General features: G+C 39.6%; 1 protein-coding gene across 3 annotated transcripts in view; it reads right to left on the minus strand.

Moving 5' to 3' along the window:
- Window positions 1-15754, minus strand: part of LOC121314470 (ankyrin repeat domain-containing protein 12-like) — an 81032-nt gene that overhangs the window by 37185 nt on the left and 28093 nt on the right. For all 3 annotated transcript variants that reach the window (XM_041247782.1, XM_041247780.1, XM_041247781.1), the window contains exons 2-3: window positions 14602-14631; window positions 1905-2018 (exon numbers count right to left, since the gene is read on the minus strand). In XM_041247782.1, coding sequence (XP_041103716.1) covers window positions 1905-1964 — 60 coding nt within the window. In that variant the 5' untranslated portion in view covers window positions 1965-2018; window positions 14602-14631. The remainder of the gene's footprint in view (window positions 1-1904; window positions 2019-14601; window positions 14632-15754) is intronic.

Here is a 15754-nt window from a genome sequence, read left to right on the forward strand (position 1 = left end):
AGGGACATAATTGGACTCTTGGGGGGAGGGGGGTGGGGAGGGTGGGGGGAAGGGGGGAGTTGGCCGATTGCGGCCGGTGTACGTTGTACATGGGGGGAGGTGTGTGGCAGAGCAAAGCTCTGCCCTTTAAATTGGCAGGGATGGGGTTAACTTCCCCTACCTGCCTGGGTTTATTATGTTCAGGTGGCTGGGGTTGATTAGTTGATTAGGTTGATTAACGATCAATCAGCGCCCAGCCACCTGATATAAAAGGAGGCCTCTGCTTCTCATTTGGGAAGAGGGAGCTGAGGAAGCAGGTTGGTTTTTTTTGGTTGTGTAGAAAGTTTGAATCCAGTGAAGGCATTGCCCAGCCTGGAAACTGTTATTTTTGTAAGTTTTGCTTTTGATCTTTTTTGTGTTTAAATTGCTTTGTTTTGGCCCTTGTGCCCTTTCATTTTGTGTTTATTTATAATAAGTATATTTGTTTGAACTGAAGTCTGTCTCTGGGCCTCTATCCACTCGCCAGCCTGCCACAGGCCCCTTCTCTTCAATATCTACATGCTTCCCCTGGGTCACCTCTTCTGCCAACACAGCCTCATGTTTCACTCCTATGCTGATGACACTCAGTTCTACTTAAAACTCGACCCTGGAAGCCCCTCTGCCATGGTCTGGCTCTCAGCTTGCATTCAAGACATCGAGGCCTGGATGTCTGACAATTTTCTTCAGCTGAACACTAGCAAATCTGAACTCCTCCTAGCAGGATCTAAAACTCAATTTAAGAACCTCAATATAGCTGCCCTGAACCTCGGAAACTGTCTGCTGCTGCCTTCCCTCACAGTACGAAGCCTTGGTGTACTTCTTGACAGCAACCTCTCCTTTGATGCCCACATCTCCTCCGTGGTCAAATCTTCCTTCTACCATCTTAGAAACATCTCCAAAGTCCGTCCCTACCTTTCCCTCCCAGATGAGGAGATACTTTGCCATGCATTTCCTCTCGACTCAACTGCTGCAACTCTCTATATGGAGTTCTCCTGGCATGCACCATAAACCAACTGCAGCTAGTTCAGAATACCGCTGCCAGGATCCTTACCAGATGTAAAAAACGTGATCACATCACCCCCCGTCTTGCCCAGCTGCACGGACTACCTGTAAAGTTCAGGATTATTTTCAAAACTCTCCTGGTCACCTGCTGACCCACTATGTCCCTGCCCTTAAGCTGAGATCTTCCGACTCTGGCCTGCTTGTTATCCCCAAGCAAGAGTGCACCACACTTGGAGAACGCTCATTAAGCTTCATGGCTCTGACTTTTTGGAACTCTCTCCCAGCTTTGGTGCGTGATGCTCCCGCCTTCGCTCGCTTTAAATAAACTCTCAGGACCTACCTGTTCTCTCTTGCTTTCCATGCTCTTTATCTGCTATTAGCTGCTGTGTTGCTGCTACTATTTCATGTATTATGCTACTATCATGAATTACGCATTTTCCATTGTATTTAATGTATTATGCATTTATTTGTTTATTTATTCATTTTCTGTATATCATGTATTATGCATTTCTCTGTATTTAAAGTATTATGGATTTTCTTGTTGCTACTGCATCTTGTAAAGCGCTTTGTGATGGTAGTCCACTATGAAAGGTGTTATATAAAATAAAGACTGATTGACTGATTGATTAATTGATTACAGGCACACATCTTTTATTTATGTGAACACCTAGTGTCCAGTGTGGGTTACGTTATTTAATATTGATATTGGCAGTGATAACCAAAAACACTTTAAATGGACATTGCATTAAAGGAAAACATTCAAACTAAGAGGCAATTTTGGCTGACACACGAACCGTTAAATTGAAAAAAAAAAAAAAAACACAATCCCCTTTACATTTCAGAACCTCCCCTTTTAACCTCATAATAAATTAAAATCCTATTACCTTCCTTCCAGATTGTTTCTCTACCATGGTGCCGTCCCTGTCAGTCCCAGGCTTGGCCATCTTACAGCTCTTAACTAGGGGCAGCACTCAGGCATCAGTCTTCTCATAATGCACCTGGATAAGTAAAGCATGAGGCTTGTGTTTAGTCCGAGGCGTACAATGTGCATCATGTTAAAAAAGAGAGCAGCTTGGGAAATTAATTCATCTTCGTATCAAAACAGTTAAAAATAAAGATTTGTAGGAGCTATGTTAATATTTAGCTGTTCTTGTACTTGGCATTTGCTTTTGTTTTGAATTCAAAACAAGTATTCACTGCTTGCATGCCAACAGTAGATTTCTTGCTACCATCATCATCATCATCATCATCATAATAACACTAACAGTATTATACAGACATGGAAAAACCATTAGAAATAACATTAAACATATTATATATAATCACTTGACTGCATCCTTATGCAAATCTGGAGCATTTGGTGTCATTTAATATTGAGAGCATGCAGTGGGGGACGTCTGGTTGAGTAGAACGGTTGCTTGTCCTTTGATCTTTATGAAATTTTGCTTTTGTGGATTCTATTATGCTTTTTGGTCTTAATTCTTTTTAGACAGAAAACATTGTTTGTGTTTCTTATTGTTAAAAAATGGTCAAAACTTTAATAAATGAAGACAAAAAAAAACATTTGTGTACCATAACATTAAGACTTTTACTTTATTGGGACCCCCAAAATGTTCTCTGGGACCTTCAAATTTTTTTAGTTTTCAGTCCTGGATCTTCTATAGAGAAAAATCACTGAATACTGGGTTACAGTCTATAAACAGTGGAAAGTAATATAACCAGACAGTGCATTTCTAGTCTCCACAGATGCCAAGGACAGGTATTCTAGCAACCACTTTACACATACTGTATTTCACCCACATACTGTCAACATTCCCTAGGATTTTTCATTTGAAGCACAATGAAAATAATTCAAGTGATACTGTAACAAACCCAGTGAGAATATTGTTTAAATTCAAGATTTCTTCAACAAGGAATCCCATGCTTGCATCATTTGATGAGAGTGTGCAAACAATTATCTTTTATAGATGTACCATGAAAAGGAGGACAAAAGGAATCTTTCCAGGTTTAGATTAAATCAACTATCCTCTTTGAACTAGAAATGCAATTATACAGTAGTTGCAATCACCTTCTGTATCTGTGCTGCAAGGTTGGCAAACTACGCTAGTACTGACAATTTCACACCAGACTGCACGCAACTACGCAAATGTGTTAAATAAAATTTTTACCAATACAAAACCTGAAATGCTTTTATTACAGAGTTTCTTTCTAATTTTTTTAACTCTTTTCTAACTGTACACATGTACACTGTAGCACTAAAAGAAACAAAGATTGTCAATGTTTACGTAGGCTCGTCTGGTATTAACAGTTGATTAAAAAATAAATAAAAAATATCTGTGCCAAATGCCTCATTTATTAAAAGTGGTCTGTTTCTGCTAACAATACACATGACAACAACGATGCTATGCTTGCTATCCTTTGCTGTGCTGTTGAACTGATGTTTTTGTTTCCGTTCATGGATTTACAGAATAATGAAAACCTACTCACCCCCTAATTCTGAAACCCATGAAACCAAAAGCTAGAGCTTCATTATCTGAACTTCAAAATGGAAAAAAAAAAAAAAAAAAGGCTTCTGATTGGAAAAAATACAAGCTAAAAGTAATACAAAATTATTTAAATAGGTATTAACAGCACCATATTATTGTTTGGTTTTATTTTTAAAATCAAAAAGGTAGTACGCAATTCAATTCTGCAAAGTTTCAATGACTGTACCTCATTATTAGAAACTTCAATGTGCTATAAAATAGGCACTTTATACATGTACTGTAATAATAATAATAATAATAATAATAATAATAATAATAATAGATGTAAAGCGGAGAACAGCTAGGAATATTAGTGGACATCACTTATTATTTTCTGTACTGTCACAATTAGTAATGGGAAAAATCCATGAATGAAGATGCTTAAATTGCATAAAAACTTGATACGTTACTGTGCAATTAAATCACCCTCAGGACTCCTGAAGGTAAACAGTGTAATAACCAAATATACCTGGGATAGATACGGCTGCTAAAGAAGATTCAACAAAAACGATAAAAGTCTGTTTGTGTTGACATATTGAAGCCTATAAAGTGTATCCCAGCTCAGTTATACTATAATACCTCAGAGAGGACAGACAGCCATATCCATCACTGGCTCCAATCCCAGCTCACTATAGTACGGTACAATACTGCACTGTACACAATCCCTTGTCCAAACTCACAGCACAGCACTGAAATGTATGCATTCAAATGTAGTCAAACCAGTTACTAAATTTTACTTTTTTTTTCTTTTTACAAAAAGTAAACTATGCCTATAAGGAATAAATTGTAGTTGGATCATTCTAGCAGAAATCACCCAAAAGAATTAAACACCATGGGGTACCAAAGGGTAGTGTTGTACCCCAGTCTTTCTAAGTCATGACAATATTCCTTGTGGCTCCTCCATAACCAGTATAAACAAACATACTGTAGCTTAGTGAGCAGGTAAATACTGTACACACAGTTATAACATAAATGTAATACAACTTGCCAGACACAACAATTAAAAATAGAAAAGAATACTGCAAAGAGCAGAAGAAAAGTTAAGTAAAGACATAGTGGCTTGGCAGTAATTTCATATGAATGGATTATTGTACAGGTGCACTCCACTTATAATGGACTCCAAGGAACAATGGAAATCAGTACCTTAAACAAAGTACGTAGTAAACACAATTTGAAATGCTGTATCTAACTGCAAACATAAGTACCTTAAACATAAACAATACACGAAAGCTTAACTGCCAAAGAACAAGGGCTTATTTATACAGAACATGCTGTACAATGTAATAAGCAGTACAATTCTATGAATTCATATTTTCTCCAAATTTAATTAAAATTGTATACGTTATACATTTAAACTGTACAACGACTGTGCCAACAAAAACATAGAAGAATAAAAGTAAAAACCAACTGTTTTTCCTGCCTGACTACAAGTCTGTCTGTCTATTTATATTTACTGTCCTGGATGTACTGTACCTTATTTGCGCAAAATATCTATCTGTGGAACAGGAAAACTACTTACTAAACAGTAATGTTTATACTAAACTATACATATTAAAAGCAAAAGCCCTGTCTGTGGAAAAGGAAAACTGTACATATTAAAAAAACATATATCTGCCTGTGGACAGCAAAACTGTATGTATTAAAACAGTGTATACCTTATAAACCAGATAATTCCCCATTAAAACTAATGTTGTTTGGCAGGGACATGTGGACACTCAATGAACTGTAAACGGAACTCCGTTCTAACAGGATCCGTTATAAGTGGAGTGCACCTGTATTTTGAAAATATGTTTCATGTGGGAGTAGGGTGACTTCATGAAAATGGCTTACCAATAATGTGTGACACTGTGGTCTATTTTTTAAAATGTAGAATCGAACAAAGTTAGCATGCTAATTACAACACTGTACCACTAAGAGGTGTCAACTGGGACAACCTTGGCCCCCATTGGTTTTACAGTTGTGCCTACTTGCTGGGCAAGGTTGCCCCAATGGTTTCTTGAAACTTGGCTTGTGATTTTGATATCTCCACTTTAAATGGCTGGGCACTTTTGATAACCTGCCGTTTTTCCACATTTCCAATGTGTTTTTGTTTCAGATATCACTTCTTTTTTCTCTTAATGGATAATAACACACAAACATTACAGGAATAGCAAAACTGTTCAACCTATATTGAGGCAATGTATTGCCGTTTGGATAGGATAAATGTAAACAGTAGCCTAGTCTGTTGAAAGGGTTAAGATGTGCAACTGTGTAACATAGCAGTTATGTAGTTGGAGTGAAAGTATGACTAGTTAGGGTTCAAATCTTGCCTTTATCATCCCGGCAGATGTGCTGCCCGCAGTGTGAGGTGTTGTTTGTGTGCCCTGAGCAAAAGCTTGCAGGCTACACGATGGAGACTGGAAGACCTGAGGCTGCCCTGGTGGTTTATATAAACCACCATGGTAGTGTTGTCTGTCCGGACAAGCATGTTTCTCCTTTGAACCTCCTGCAAAAAAAGGCCAGATAAACTGCCTGCAGCTCCAAAATATTATGTGGACCTACCTTGTACCCCTGCCATTCCACATAGCGACCCAGCTGAGGCTGGACGCATCTGTGTTGATGGACCTCCCTTCTGGTAATGCTGCCCAGTGCTAAGCCTAGACATAGACGGGCAGGTTGTGTCCACCAAGAAAGCTCCTCGGAAGAACTCTGTTATTCCACTAGGCTTGGAGAGGACACGTGCACAGGAGGAAGGGTCTGGGAAGTTGCTGCCATTAAGCCCAGAAGTCTCTGGAATGTCATTACTGTAAGCGCTCTGTTGAGCTGGAAAAGCTTCAGACAGGCGGCTATTCTCTGTCCTCTGTCATCCGACAGAGTAGACAGCATGGGCCTGGAGTCCAATCGCACAGTCTGATTGGCTCTATGAAGGCGTGACCCAGATGTCTGCGGTGCACTAACGCAGGGGGTGTGCTGTCGGACTCCACGTCCTCATACAGGAATGCCAGCTTCTGTTCGCACCCCTAATCAGAGGTGGCAATGGACAGCATGTCCTCCTGTTGTCAATCTGCGCTCGTAACCTACTTGGGTCCCCAAGGGGACAGGCGAGGCAGTCGCAGTAACTCTGTCAGCACCGCTTCTTGGTGTGAAACAGCTGCCCAGAGCTTTTCCATCTGCCTGAGTTCACCTATCGTTTGGAGGGGTGACTTCTTTTTCTTACTTGTGGGAGGAGGAGAGGCAAAGGAAGATGAAGACCGTGAAGAAGATGAAGACGGTTGCCTGTGTGGTTTACTTTCCCAGGTGCGTCGTCCGGTCTCCCTTGGCAGAGCCATGGGGTGAGGGCGCAGCCACCTCTCTTAAGAGGGTGATGGGGAAGAGCACTGTGCAAGAGTAAGAGATGCAGAGTGCTCTGTAGAGCTGCGAGAGAGACACTTCTCCAGTCGCTTAGAGAAATTTGCACAAAACTCGCAGAAACTGCAGTTCACCAGTGATCTGGCCCCAGGCAGGAAGAGCATCTGCCATGCTTATCCTCAAAAGGCAGACTGGCCTTGCAGGGATGCCCACCTGTACAAGCCACTGGCAAAGGCACTCAGTCAGTACGCACACAAGAGTGAGGGGAGCCTACTTTTTAAAATTAACTAACAACCCTTGTAATGGTGATGCAAAGCCATCACCAAAACGGCATAAAGATACTCTGGGAGAGATTGCAAGCAACCACAGCCGAAGCAAGTGCGTTGGTCCTGCGCTGCTCTACTGAACCCAGCAGCTGCTCTCGCTACATGTGTGCCGCAGCACCACATTGCAGACAGGCCTGCACTTAGTCTCTGTGAAAATAGAAAAACAGAATGACAAAAAAAAATGCAGTAATAAATGACTTATAAATATACAAACCGACTCGTAATTTCAGCCAAAGCCAAAACTAAGCCAAAATGAGAGCTGGGAAGCAGCGACTGAAGCAACTGGTTTCATGTGGGCCAGAAGGCCATAGTGGGACGTAACAAACAGGTTGTAGTGCACATATATAGTGCAGATATAAAGCAGAAGAAATAACAAGCACTTGTCTGAACTAGGCTCTCCTGTTTCAGGTCAGTCTTGAAAGGAAACATGGCGCTGAGATCTGTGCGCACAGTCCCTTTATGCCCTTGGGGGCGGGCCAAGCAGTTTTGTATATCTAAGTCAGGCTTCCGGGTCTTTAGAAGGTAAATACCCATTTTGTACTTGAAAGGGAACCAACCAAACCAAGCAGCAAATTTATTTCCATCTTTCCCTATACACATGAAAACACAGTTATCTTTGTGATATTTTATTTATTTTTTTAGTTAACTGGTGAAGGTTGCTAAAACAGAATATGACATTGTGGCAGAGCAAAGCTCTGCTCTTTAGAAATTGGCAGGGATGGGGTTAACTTCCCCTACCTGCCTGGGTTTATTATGTTCAGGTGGCTGGTTGATTAGTTGATTAGGTTGATTAACGATCAATCAGCGCCCAGCCACCTGATATAAAAGGAGGCCTCTGCTTCTCATTTGGGGAGAGGGGAGCTGAGGAAGCAGGTTGGTGTTTGTTTTGTGGTTTTTGAATTTTCTAAATCCAGTGAAGGCATTGCCCAGCCTGGAAACTTTATTTTTGTGAGTTTTGTTTTTGCTTTATTTGTGTTTGAGTATCTGTTATTTTGCCCTTGTGCACTTTATTTTTGTTTATTTATAATAAAATTGTTATTTTTTTGAACTGCAGACTGTCTCTGGGCCTCTATCCACTCGCCAGCCTGCCACAGACATATTTATAAACGCACAAATGTACTGCTGCATGTACCCAGCATACAATTAATGGGTTACCTTTGCTGTTTTCAACATCTGATTCAGCCAAGCTTTCAGTTAAACTGACAATAATTACAAAATTCAAAAACAAGTAGTAGTATAGTAGAGTTGCCCTATTCCAACACTGGATTAAGTCCAGAAATAAATGGGTGTTGATTACTGCAGGAGTTCCCAAACTTTTCTGTACCTGAGGCCTGCCTGTTCAGTTGCATTAGCCATGGCGGCCCACAATTAGCACCTCTTGAGAAAATGTCAAATTAAAAACATTTTATTTAAACATTTACCTGTAACATTATAAATAAACCTAAACTGTCCTTTATTCATTTAAATAAATTGTGAAAAGATAGAAATCACACAGAATATGCACCAAGTGAAAATAAAACTTTTTGAAACACTTTAATTTTAGTAAATAAAATAAATTGCAAAAACTAAACAGACGTTTTTTTATCAAACCTTTAAAATTAGGTAGCTTTGTATAATTGAACATTTTAGAAATGCAGTTATTTTTCTTGGTCATTAAACATCCTCCCCACCCCCACCCCCGACAAAAAAAATAAATAAAATAAATCGGAGAGCAGCTGCGCCACTTAACCAAAAGAAAACTTATGAAAATAAATCAATCAATCTGCAGCGAAATTTGAATCAGTAAAAAAAAAATGCTTTTTTGTTATTATTATTTTCCAGCAAAACATACTCTAGCGTTATTTTAAGACTGTGAATGAGCCAGTAATCAATAAAATAGCAGTATATCCAAACATTTTAACAAATCAATTACCACTATGTAACAAGATTTATCAGTTTGAGTAATAACTTGATTTAGTTAATATTGAAACACACAACAAAGTACTCGATAGTTTAAATCTTAACAGCTAATTAGTCACAAAAACGTATTCAATATAGGCATCTTTTTAATTTTTAAATGAATGTTATCAAGTACAAAAGTTAGTATGAAAACATTTCTATAAAAAGAAACCCATTGCAGCACCTCAAAACTGAGCCTTCGGTACAAAAGCATTCAAACTCCTGGAGCTGCCTTTTTTGTTCTTTATACTTTGCAAAATGTATTCTTTGGTAGCAGATTCAACATGTAATTTTATTAATACTGAACACACTTTTTACATCTGCCAGCAGAGCGATCACATGACCTTAACACTGCCCTATTGTCAGAGCTCTCGCTCTACATCCCGCCCACAGGTAGGCAATCTGTTAGCTCTGATTTGTGAATTTCTGCGTTGACTGACAGTCCACCAATATTGCATTGCTACACTTAATTTTTCTACAGGCACAGCTGCCACTGGCGCCTGCATTTCGTTATTAATAGAAAAAAAATACACAGAATGTCATTGCTCCCGCAGCCCACCCAGGACTGTGTCGCGGCCCACAGTTTGGGAACCACTGAACGAAATAGTTCCCGTTGTAATGACCATATCCCTTTACCTAAAAATACTATAAAATCGGAAACGATTTTAGAATCAGACGCATTCTTGAAGGCAAACAAATGCAGAGCTAGATTTTAAATATTGTAGCTTGATACCTTACTGCTGCCTGCAAGTATAAACAGGAGCTAGAGAATGACACATACCTACTCCTTTAAATATAAAGCTCACCAGCTGGTTTCATCATTCATTCTCAAAAGGTTTAATAGATCCATGAGAATGATTGTTATTATGATATTATGATCAAATCCAGCGGTCAATCCCTTATAGAATTTTGCAGTTAGAATTAAAAAAATAAATAGTTTAATCTAACATTTATCAATGGTACCATTAAATCGGTCGTTTGAGGTTAAAGTGATTGCAAAATTACTTTTAAAACAATAAGAATTACTGTCTTTTACGTTAAACATCTCAATTGCAGGCTCTCCATGATTTTCACAATAAAACTTCAGAATGGCATCTGGCCTGGGTCATTTTGTTCTTACAATTTTATAATCGTAATACACTGTAGGGCACAGTGAATCCTATTGAAAATATCCCACCCATAAAATAAATGTACCCTACATTAATGTTGTCAGTACGACACAAGCAGTATGTGGGGTTGGGGTGAAAAGCACTGTACATTACATTTAGGGAAATTTTTAGACCACCGTCCTCGAATCTGGCAAATTCAGCCCATTTAATTGCTTGCTTTCAATCTTCATTGTATTGCATATACAGGAGTGTAGTGGGACTTTTTTTCGCTGCTCCACCATTTACAGTACATATTTCTACTTGTTAAAATGAACGGCAGACAATCCAACACAGTAAAGTAGTCTACCGGTGTCACATCAATTTCCGTCCCTATTAAATGTTCCTACTTTGCGTACTGCGGTTGCCCAGACTATTTTCCCTTTGCACTGCGCATGTCCACTGTGCCAGTGTGATGAATGCATCCCGTAAATGGAATCTCTAAGATACACAGTTCAAAGATCTCATCACTTAATAAAACCATCCCTGGACTGGTTAAAATAAGCAATGCAGAGACTTTTTACCAATACTTTTCTTTGTGCCGGTTGAGCATGTCTGTCTTATAAATGTACGTCATCACTGTACAAATAAAGGACTAAGTAAATAATACCACTGTAAACTACTGTGCACGAGAAAAGGGGAAGAAATAATTATGCAGACCTGCCAACCATTAACATTTTTTTTGTACCACCGTTGACGTGTACATGAATACTAGGGGTGAGTTTTATTTACTGTCAAAACGTTAAAAACTCATAAGCTTCATAGGTGGCTGACTTGGCTTTTCTGAGCAAGATGTCACTGATGTGTGTGACACACTTGCTGCTTTGCTGACATCACGATTTTGTGTGTTAGCAGTGAACTCAACACGTCTGTGCTCAGGCTGGCTCTTAGTAGGGTTTTGTTTTTGGTCAACAAGCTGAACACTCTTTCACAGTCAGCATTACTGCAGAAAGACTTGCTTGTCAGCAACCTTGACCAATCCGATCTCTCTCCGGGCTTCGCCAATGCGCTTGGTCAGGATGCGGTCTTCAAAATCATTTACCTGATACAGGCGGAACTTATCCTCCAGTTAGTCTACTGTGACCCCCTCAGGCAGCAGACAGGCAAAGTGATTGATGAAGAACACGAGAGAGCAGGAGCTGACTGACTTCCTTTTGCGGATGTCTGCCACAGCTGCATACACCAAGACCTCATCTCCAAAAGGAAATTTCCGGATCATGTAGTTAGCAGCTGATGAGAAGAACTGCCTTGCATCCTTGTAAAACCGCCCCAGGTATAGGCTCGTCTGGCTTTCGATGAAGCACTTCGTTTAATGACCCACTCATCGGAGTGGAAAGCTGGTTTTTCCTGTTGTTAGGGTCTGTGGGTTTCAAATGTCTTCCCACATTTTTCATTCTGGCAACAACTTTTTCTGGCTTGCAGAAGCACAGCAATATTGCAGCACGGTGTGGATGCAGGGTTCTTCCTTCTGCAAAGCTTGGTTTCCTGTGTCAAAAACTGGCATAGACCTCTTCAAAAATAGTGCATATACCTTGGACACAGGGTCTGACAGAAACTTGTGCCCCTTCTCAGGCTTGGATAGTGAGCTCCCAGAGGGTTTCTTCTCCCGACCCCCTTTGAGCTTTTTTTCCTTGGCTGTTTTCTGTTGCTTGGCCACTTCACCCTGTTTGAAGAGGAAAGCACTCAAGTCAAACCCTGTCCACGTTGTTGAAGTTGTAGGTGTAGGTGCTGGCTTTACACTGCTGGCGGTGCTGGAGCATGACGAGGCCTTGGGTGACTTCTCGGCCTGCAAAGTGGAATTAGCTGCAGCTGGCTTGGAAGCGGTTTTTGTAGCCTTTGCTGGTTTTGAAGAATTGACCTCTCCAGCAAAGAATGAAGTCAGAGGATCCCACTGCTCCAGTGGTTGGTTCACACACTGACCAAGACAGAGCCACCTGGTGGAGCACAGCTTCACAATCTTCCGGACATCAGCGTCACATATCTTCTGCACCTCACGCAGTGTTGCCTTCCTCTTGCTGCTTTTCTCCAGGTAGTAGAAGATGGTGATTAGATGGTCTTCGATGCTGACTGACCTCTCCCTTGAGGCTCTCTCTGCAGAAATGTGAATAAGGTGGCAAGCACAGCCAACAAAGTGAATGTGTGGGTGTTGACCTTTTACGAAGGCAGCCACTCCCTTCCCCAGGTCTTGCATCACAGCAGCATTGTCAGCTGTAAAGCTGACACAGTTAGCCCAGGATATCCCCCTCCTCCTCAGCTCATCATCCACCACACTGAAGATCGTTTGTCCAGTGGACTCTCTACCTTCGACTATCTTCAGCAGTAAAACAACAATTCTGCTGACACTGGCATCAAAGAATATCACTACAATGTGACACAAAATCCAAGGCTCCAATACACAAACAAGTCTTTGAACTGTGATAACCTGGACATCTAGCCTGTGATCAGCTGGGACAGGGATACTGTTTTCGGACTCTCTAATACGAGATAGCTATTCTAGTGTTTGCCTTGGTGTGGGATTCCGCTGCATAAGGCGTATAAAATCCTGAAGTACTTGTAATCAAATCTCTAACTTAGCCCCGACTGATCACCGGAGAAAGAGTTAGATGAACATTTGAAGTCGACATAAATTGAAGTATATTCAGTTTATTGAGCTGGCAGTGCCGGAGTTTGCGGTGGAATATCCCAGACATAACCAGACGAAGAGTGCACATATTGGTGGAGGAATTGCTGTTTCAGTGGAATACCTAAATTGTTAATGACTCTTGGTCTTTGCAAAGGCATTTTTTTCGTACACTGAAGTGGAGACGAAACTCGAGGAAGGCAGACCCCAGAACCTGGACCTGTTCTTTCCCAGCGGGAGAGCGTCGAGCGGCTGTATTGTTGAAGACACAGAACAGCTGGAGAAGGCAGGGCAGATCTGTTAAGTATTCAATGAGTAGTGTTTTAATCCTCTTATGAACTCAAGAATAAGCAGACCTTAAAGTACAATTAATGTTTTGTTTTAAGTGGAATGTAAGAAAAGTATTATTGCTTTCAATTCATGCTTTGAGTTAATGAACACTATAGTATTTGTTTGTATGTGATTTATACATATTGATGTGAGTTCCATAAGGCAATTACCATTCTGCGTTTAAAAGCTAGAATCCAAATTTAGCTGTCTTGATAATAGATAATTCTTGATAGGTTGTCTGGACGCAAAGAGTCTATCTCGCAAGAGTGAGAATTGCCTTCTGAACCAAATTATATATATGAGAGACTGATTTAACAATGCTTTGATTATCAAAAATTAACAAAAGTGAATATCTGTGTTACTAATGATACCCCTGTTAAAGACTAAACCTTCATCTTAATAGCGATCAGGAAATGCAGTTGTAACCTTAAGGGAATCTCCCATAGATTGTGTTGCATCAACCAGCAGGAGTGGGGGGAGGGTGTTGTTCTTTGAACCTTATTTTCTGTACTGTTTAGTTTAGTTTAGTTTAGTTAATTCTTCCTTTCTGTATTATCTTAGTTTAGTTGTTGCACCTTTAATTTTTCCTTTGATTAGTGTTATTTCTAATAAAACTGTTACTTTGTATTCACTAGAAACATGGACTAGACTGATTCTTTTGATAAAGGTCGGGTTCTACATGATTTGAATTCAAAACAAGGTATTCAATTATTGCAATTATTGCACACTACAGATGCAATGCAATCGGGATTAACAAGTGTACTAACTTTAGTCCAAGCAAGTGGACTAAACCTGCTTGATCCACTGGTTAGACGCATCAAGTGGACTAATTCTGGTACACTGCAATCGACCCCCTATGTCTTACAGAGAAAACAAAAACATGGTAGATAATGTGTTTTGCTTTTGTATACAACATTGATAATTAATTGAACAGGCTTTAGCAGTGTTAACCACTTTCAACATAAGCGACCAAGCATGAATAGAAGCTGCAAAGTGACTGTGGGTGGTCATTTGCAAATTTCAGAGATAGGGAGTCCTTAACAAAATGTACCAATCACGTTCGGTGGCACTGGAACAATTTTTAAAGTGGGGGTGCTGAAATGCATTGAACAAAACTGTAACCCACGTATATTATGGAAGCCATGGGGTGCTGCCGCACACCCAGCACCCCTAGTTCCAGCGCCCTTGATCATGTTAGATGCAACACTTTCTCAGTAACTACAGGCAACATCACAGCCGATGAGCAAAATATATATTACACATGACTGCGTATCATCTCTGATGAAACCATACCCGCGTATTAGCAACTCAGAATGCGTATAGTATATGCAAAATGCACAGAGCCTGGCAGGTCTGAATTATGTACTTACCAGTAGGTTGGTGAGATACGGTGGGGAAACCTGAAAAGAGAAAAAAAGAAAATAAAAAGTTTATTTAAATGTTTATACGGACAACAGTGAAATTGTAATACAAAAAGTATGCGGATATATTGCTCTAGTGGGGATTATTAAAATATAATAGTGTTAAAATATTGCTTGCAATGTACCGCTACGGAGCACTGGAATTGCACAGTGTGTTCCATGCCTGAGAGGTATGGGGGACACCACCTTGGGCATGTGCATGTGTAAAACCTCAAGTACTCATATGTCAAATTGTTTGGCAAAAGTAGCATACTTAATATGTTATGTTAATTATATTACATTATTTTAGTTATAGCTACAGATTAAAATTTTGGTACAGGTATCAGATTCTGACAAGGAAACAAAATCTGATGCCTCTACATGTCATAGCAAAAATCGACATTACACCAGTACCTTTCTCCAGACACGTCTCTGTGTGAAAGGATCAAGTGGTCATTGTCTGTTTTCTATTTAAAGCATCAATATTTTACTGTCCACACATCCACTTGATACAAAAATAAAAAGCAAAACAAACACAATGTTATTTGTATTATCGGTACCATACATCGATATGCCAAAAAACAACCCACATCTTTTTTCTTTTTTTTTTTTTTTTTTTTTTTTTTTACACACAATACAATATGATACACGCACAGTAGATTTCAAATAATATTTGGATTTATTAAACAACGTAGTTGTTTGTTGGTAGTTTTTGTTATACATTGTGTTTTAGTTTGGTTAAAAATAGTTGGCTCTTTGCAATAATTAGTAATAAAAATGAAAATGGTGAAGACCAGACCACATAAAATTATCTTGTGTCACGGAAAAGAGATCTATTAAGTAATGAATTTAAAACAAGTGAACAACCTTTTTAATCTGTGAAAATAACAAAGATTAATTGTATTGCTGTGCTAACCTTTCAAGATACATTTATTTCTGTAATATTAAGCAAAAATCAAGATCAAGTTACTTATTTTGAAGTGGAGCATTGGGTGTGTGAGTCCGCAGGCCTGCAATGAGTTTAAAAAGATGAAGAGAAAATGCTGAAATCCTGCGTGGATCTCGTTACATTCACGCTGCATGTACTCCATTCTCTACATGAGGAAAATGTTTTACAGGGTGA

This window comes from Polyodon spathula, chromosome 4 (assembly GCF_017654505.1).
Source record: "Polyodon spathula isolate WHYD16114869_AA chromosome 4, ASM1765450v1, whole genome shotgun sequence".
Lineage (NCBI taxonomy): Eukaryota > Metazoa > Chordata > Actinopteri > Acipenseriformes > Polyodontidae > Polyodon > Polyodon spathula.